At 41.0% G+C, this 7,343-nt stretch overlaps 1 protein-coding gene across 1 annotated transcript; it reads left to right on the forward strand.

Annotated features, from left to right (window-relative positions):
• Positions 1-5,198: 5,198 nt before the first annotated feature.
• LOC142257665 (olfactory receptor 5AR1-like) lies at positions 5,199-6,152 on the forward strand. The gene has a single exon (XM_075329801.1). It carries the CDS (start codon positions 5,199-5,201, stop codon positions 6,150-6,152), a length of 954 nt encoding a protein of 317 aa, XP_075185916.1.
• Positions 6,153-7,343: the final 1,191 nt, after the last annotated feature.

Genomic DNA, 7,343 nt, shown 5'->3' on the forward strand with positions numbered 1-7,343 from the left:
GGAAGGAGGTGGGCGGGATGTTACGTCCCGCTCATCTCCGCCACTCCGCTTCTATTGGGCGGCGGTTCAGTGACGCAGCTGTGACGTCGCGGTGACACTGAACGAACCGCCCCCTTAGAAAGGAGGCGGTTCGCCGGTCACAGCGACGTCACCGGGCAGGTAAGTATGTGTGATGGGTCTGGGCGATGTTGTGCGGCACGGGCAGCGATTTGCCCGTGTCGCACAACAGATGGGGGCGGGTACCCACACTAGCGATATCGGGACCGATATCGCAGTGTGTAAAGTGTCCTTTAGACTAGTCATCCCAGTCAACTTTGCAAAGTATGTCTTGTCCGAAATGCTGGAGAGGTTGGGTAAAACACACATGGCTAGAGCAAATCAGCCAATGTCTAATTCATGCTGCTCAAGGCTTGGACAGAAAAACTCTCCTATTTGGTCTGCTTTAAATCTCAAATGACACTAAAGGGGGCTTTACACGCTATGACATTGCTAATGCAAACTCGTTGGGGTCACGGAATTGGTGACACACATCCGGCCGCATTAGCGATGCCGTTGCGTGTGACACCGATGAGCGATTTTGCATCGATGCAAAAACGTGCAAAATCGCTCATCGGTGACATGGGGATCCAGTCTCAAAAATTGTTACTGCAGCAGTAACGAGGTTGTTCCTCGTTCCTGCGGCAGCACACATCGCTCCGTGTGACACCGCAGGAACGAGGAAGCTCTCCTTACCTGCCTCCCGGCCGCTATGCGAAAGGAAGGAGGTGGGCGGGATGTTACGTCCCGCTCAGCTCCGCCCCTCCGCTGCTATTGGGCGGCCGCTCAGTGACGTCGCTGTGACGCCGCACGGACCTCCCCCTTAGAAAGGAGGCGGTTCGCCGGTCACAGCGACATCGCCGGGCAGGTAAGTATGTGTGACGGGTCTGGGCGATGTTGTGCGGTCCGGGCAGCGATTTGCCCGTGTCGCGCAACAGATGGGGGCGGGTACCCACACTAGCGATATTGGGACCGATATCGCAGTGTGTAAAGCCCGCTTTACTGATATATTTCATTTAATGACCAATATATAGAAAATGTATCATATTATTGTTTTATTGGCTACTTTTGGGCATGTTCTATTTTCATATCTGAATATTAAGCCAGTGTTTCACTCATCTTGATTTTTATTATGCAGCAATTACGCTAAACCGGAGGGAATGAAACCATAAAAAAAGTTGTTGAAATCCCCCAAAGGGCAAATTAGCATCGAGTGTTTAATCATAGCAGGACTAAATTGTTTCAGAGCATTCCTTTATATAAATGACAGTAACATTACACTCTATTCGACTTAAAGATGTGAAAAAGGCTGGCAATACGGTAAGGTAATTTGATAATTAATTATCGGAAAATCTTTATCTGGATCTGTAAGTTGCCTTTTTTGCAGCTGCTGATGATAGTTTTAATTCCTTTTTACTTATTTTTAGAAACATTGTGGCATTTATTATTTAAGTGCTGTATTTTGTAATAACCTGTATTAATGGTCAGTGTTTTAATTTTTATAGTATACAGCAGCAGTTACTAATTTTTAGTGCGTGAATTGAATCCTATGGTTTAGGCTTCCTTATATTTGTGCAGTAATTTCCAGAAATATTTGTAAGCTAAAACCAGTGATGGAACCTAGACAGAGAAAAAGTATATGGTAAGCAAATGGTAAAATTTGCACGTCTCCTGCATTTTGGAACCAATTTTGGCTTGACTTAGGAAGACAGAAGCAAAGATGGTGCTGGACTTTGGAGCAGTGGAAACGTTCTCTAAGCAGTGATAGATCACATTTATCTGAGGGATGCATCTGAGTTTGGTGAATGCCAGGAGAACATGACTGGACTTACTGTATTGTGCCTACTGTACAGTTTGGTGGAGACTGGATAATACTATGGACTTTTTTTTCAGGTTTTGGCATCGGTTACAGTGAAGGGAAATCTTAATTCTTCAATACAAGACATTTTGGACAACTTTAGCTTCCAACTTGGAGAACAACTTGGGAATGCCCTTTCTCAGCATGTTTGTGTCCCACTGCCCAAAGCAAGCTCTGTAAAAACATGGTTGGATGAGTTTATTATACAAGAACATGATCGGAGAGAGCCCCAGCCTCAACTCCATCAAACACCTTTGGCATGAACTAGAACGTAGATTATAACCTGGCCCTCTCCTTCAACAAAGTTGACCGCACAAATCTTCTTCTAGATGAAAAGACAGAAATTCCCAGATAGATTTCTAAAATCAAGAGCAGGAGAGTAGAACCTGTTACAGCTGCAACAGGACCAACTCCATGCTAATGCCTATTGATTTAGCGTGGGATGTTCCATTAGTTCCAGTAGGTTGTATGTCTTACCTGTCAAATCTTATCTTCCGCAGAAATAAAACATATTTATGGGATATTTTTGTAAACTGCCTTTGAATGCTTCTAAAATCAGACAGCATCATCCCAATAAATAGTTCCTTCTCTCAGAGTCATGCAAAAAATGTTGAGACATTTTCCCTCAGATAGTGTCTAACTTGAAGCCAAGAACATTTGCATAATTGATTAAGAATATAGACACAGTATTGTGATATACAGAGTTTTTACTGTTTTTTGTGTATGCCTCCATACAAAAATTAATGCATATGGCTCTTGAGTCTTGAGCTCCATGAAAGATCTTGAAGGAAAAGCATACCAGCTTTGGATGCATTAAGGTCCTTGGTAAGATGCTTAGACAAAATTCAGCCAGACTTGTTGACATGATGGATAAACAATCTAATGTGCATGGGGTCTTTCTTTCTATCCACATTTATGTGACTTAGTAATGGTTGGACATTTGTTCTCTTGGCCCCAACAATGTGATCTTAGGGTGCCATAGCAGTTGATCATCTACTGAAGGCCGCCTTCACTATCATGTTTGCGCCTCTAGCATTGAGGCCCCGTCACACTAAGCAACATCGCTAGCAACATCGCTGCTAACGAACAACTTTTGTGACGTTGCTAGCGATGTTGCTGTGTGTGACATCCAGCAACAACCTGGCCCCTGCTGTGAGGTCGTTGGTTGTTGCTGAATGTCCTGGACCATTTTTTAGTTGTTGCTGTCCCGCTGTGAAGCACACATCGCTGTGTGTGACAGCGAGACAGCAACAACTAAATGTGCAGGCAGCAGGAGCCGGCTTCTGCGGAGGCTGGTAACCACGGTAAACATCGGGTAACCAAGAAGCCCTGTCCTTGGTTACCCGATATTTACCTTTGTTACCAGCCTCCGCCGCTCTCACTGTCAGTGCCGGCTCCTGCTCTGTGCACATGTAGCTGCAGCACACATTGGGTTAATTAACCCAATGTGTGCTGTAACTAGGAGAGCAAGGAGCCAGCGCTAAGCATTGTGCACTGCTCCCTGCTCTGTGCACATTTAGCTGCAGCACACATCGCGTAATTAACCCGATGTGTGCTGTAACTAGGAGAGCAGGGAGCCAGCGCTCAGTGTGCGCTGCTCCCTGCTCTCTGCACGTGTAGCTCCGTGCGCTGGTAACCAAGGTAAATATCGGGTTGGTTACCCGATATTTACCTTAGTTACCAAGCGCAGCATCTTCCACGCGGCGCTGGGGGCTTGTCACTGGTTGCTGGTGAGCTCACCAGCAACTCGTGTAGCCACGCTCCAGCGATCCCTGCCAGGTCAGGTTGCTGGTGGGATCGCTGGAGCGTCGCAGTGTGACATCTCACCAGCAACCTCCTAGCAACTTACCAGCGATCCCTATCGTTGTTGGGATTGCTGGTAAGTTGCTTAGTGTGACTGGACCTTTAGGCTTTGCAAGAGATTGGAAATCTTATTATGGACTGCAAAAATAAAGTATCATTGTTCAAGTGATCAAATGAACACTGGTTCAAGGAAGAAAATATATATAAAAAAAAAAATTAAAATAATATCAATAAAATAAAAATAAAAGTTTGATTGATTTCCTGTTTTCCCATAAAAAAATAAGAGTGAAAAAAGTTAACATATATGGAATCATTATGTTGATAAATTATTTTCAATGAAAAGATAAAATTATTTAACCCGTTATTACTTTTTTAAACCACTTAACTACATACAAAAGTAAACAAGTCTACCATTGTCATATTTGTACTAACGTGAAGAATTATGTTGCAAGGTAACTTTTACCACATAATGAATGATGTAAAAATTAAACTTAAAAATTAAATCGGGCTCCTCCACTACTCTCCGTGAAAGTTAGACAGGATTTTCGGATTATGAGTCAGTGGATGTGACCTCTGGTGAACTGAGTGACGTCACCTGCTCCCAGTTGGGCTCCCCCGGCTACTGTCAGTGTTTCCTGGAGCCTGAGGAGAGTGGACATGTTTTTTCTCTCTCCAGGCTCCGGATGTAGCATTGCAGGGATCGTTGTGGAACCTTGTATGGATAATGTCAGATCTATAATTGTTTATTTGTTGTTAATAAAGTGGTGAAAAAGGGTCTGCTATGAGAAGGCGTGAAAGCGCTTCATTTATTCTAATAACCCTTGGTGAGCCATATGTTACCTCCCCAGGCACTCCCCACTTTTGTGAATTTCCATGCGTGGTGCAGCAAATACTTCAGTATGAATAAGACCTTGTGTTAATCCGCACTCTCTATACGTATCTATGTGTGCACCTGCAATGAGTTAAAAAATAATAAAAATAACCTTACAAAATGTAAATTAAGGAGTGTGCAGCAAAATTATCTTTGCTTGGATATATCAGGGGCGCAAAGTAACCCCCTTCCTCTTGCACCTCATTTTACAACTGTGTGCACATCATTATTCCATTGGCTATCATAATGTGCTGAAATGCATTGTCTGATGCTGACCACTAATTGAATCTAATTGTCTGTCAGACATACACAAGGTGGCTATATTTATTTTTATTAAAAGCTATGTTTTAATGAAAATGAATGCCTTGGAGTGATACGCTGGAAGGATTTATATCTTTTTGTCAAGTGACTAATGAGTGTGCTTCCACCATCCATCTCTGTGCCGGATGCGCCAGTTACTTAGCAATCACACCGGATGTCTGACTGGGGTAAGCTGACTGTTTATATGTCATTCAATAAATGAAGTTGTGATACATTCTTTGAGTGAACGTACCAATAACAGCATTATTACATTATATTTTATGTCTTTGTTTATTCTGGTCTTGATAATGATTACCAGGTATCTTGACGATGGGATCCTTCAACCAAACTAAAATCGAAAACTTCATATTGATTGGACTCTCCAGGGACCCAAAAACAAAGATTGCAATGTTTATAATATTCTCTTTGGTTTACGCTACTTCAATAACTGGAAATATAACATTGATCATAGTTACTCAACTTGTTAACGAGCTCCAGACACCAATGTACAGATTCATATGCAATTTATCTCTTTTGGATATCGCATTTACATCGGTAACTGTTCCAAAAATGCTCATCGGGCTGCACTTAGACCGGAACTACATATCATATGTTGGATGTTTTACTCAGCTCTATTTCTTTCACTTCTTTGGAAGTTCTGAAAGCTTTTTGTTAAGTATTATGGGATACGACCGATACGTTGCTATTTGCCATCCCTTACGGTACTTTCAAATCATGGACAACAAAACCTGTATTCTACTTGCTTTGGGTTGTTGGGTAACTGGGTTTCTTTACTCATTTGTTCATACAATACTTACTTCAACTCTATCTTTTTGCTCTTCTAAGGAAGTAAATCACTTCTTCTGTGACATGCCACCCCTACTGAAACTATCGTGCTCTGATACAAAAGTCAATGTCATCGTTATTTTGGGTTTAGGTGGTCTTGCTACTACTGCCTCCTTTTTGTTGACCCTAATATCCTACTTTTATATTATTTCTACAATTTTACAAATCCGTTCTAAGGAAGGCAGATATAAAGCCTTTTCCACTTGTGCATCCCACCTTCTAATTGTGTTAATATTTTATGGCACCATCATAATTATGTATCTAAGACCCCAATCAAGTTACTCTATGGAACACGATAAAATGCTCTCAGTATTTTACAATGTAATAACTCCAATGTTAAATCCTATGATATATAGCATGAGAAACAAAGAAGTCAAGCGTGCACTTAGAAAAGTTTGTATGAGGAAAAGAATTTGGCAAAAAAACATAAGCTATTGAAATTGTAACATTTTCATCCTCTTAAAAGTAAGAAAAAAATCTCCTAAAAATGTACAAGAAAAAAATAACAAAAAACATGACATTTTAATTTGACAGGGTAATTTGTTTTGCATCATAGTAGTTCTACATGGACCCCAAAGCATAACTAACTAAAATTGAGTGGATCATGAAAAATATGAATTTGCGTGTTCTTGTGGTTTTTTTTCACAGAACAGAACCTTTATGCACTGGAGATAAAAATTAGAGAACAATGTTTGATCACTTGCTTTTTTCAGAAATAATGTAATCTACATTCATCAACATTTGAAGGTTTTTTGTAAGGCGTGCACCATGCCATGGGAATAGTGTTTTACAAAAGATCCATAATTTATCAATATGAAATTTTATTTTGACCAAAACATGATGAAAAACATTCTCCTCACCAAAGGTGTGTCTAGCCTTTTCATTCTTTCTGCTAATGATAGGTTTGGTCACTGCGGAGTGGGCTTTCAGTCCAAATGCTCTTAAACATCGTGACACTGTATGACAAGGGAGATCCTTACCCTTTTCAGTGTTGAACTGGTGAGCAATTCCAGCTGCAGTGTTGAAATGTTTATGCATGGAGATTCTCTGTCCTCTCTTGCATTTGCGTTTTGAGGGTGACCAGCTTTCTAGGGGGATTTGAAACAGTTTGTGATGTTGTAAAGATGCAATATTCCTGAAATTACAGACTTGGAATGACCAACTTCTCTTGCTATAGCTGATAGGGTCACCCCTTTGGCCTTCATCTGGACAACGTGCGGCCGGAGGGTTTCAGTCCCTTTGGAATGGCACACCCTTTTTGCAAAGTCAGTGCAAACTGGAAAGTTAGGCTAACAGTTACATAGGGTTTGAAATCCTATAACAGGACAAAAAATAGAAGAGTGGCTCTACTCACGATAATAACAACCTATAGTGAACACGAGTATATGAGCCAAGATACATTTGAATTAAAAGAAAATAATTATGTAAACCTTTTTGTAAAAATATGGGAATTAAAAAGAGGAGGTCACTAACAGAAAGCCCAAGGTGGTCAAGACAAAGAATTATTTATACATATTCAAAAATTGTCAATATATCATGAATTTACAGTATCCAGGTACATGCAAAAAAGATTCAGAATAGAATCCATACAAGTCAGATGAATAGGGTAAACAATAATCTTCAAAGAAT

The sequence above is a fragment of the Anomaloglossus baeobatrachus genome, chromosome 12, assembly GCF_048569485.1.
Source record: "Anomaloglossus baeobatrachus isolate aAnoBae1 chromosome 12, aAnoBae1.hap1, whole genome shotgun sequence".
NCBI classification, from domain to species: domain Eukaryota; kingdom Metazoa; phylum Chordata; class Amphibia; order Anura; family Aromobatidae; genus Anomaloglossus; species Anomaloglossus baeobatrachus.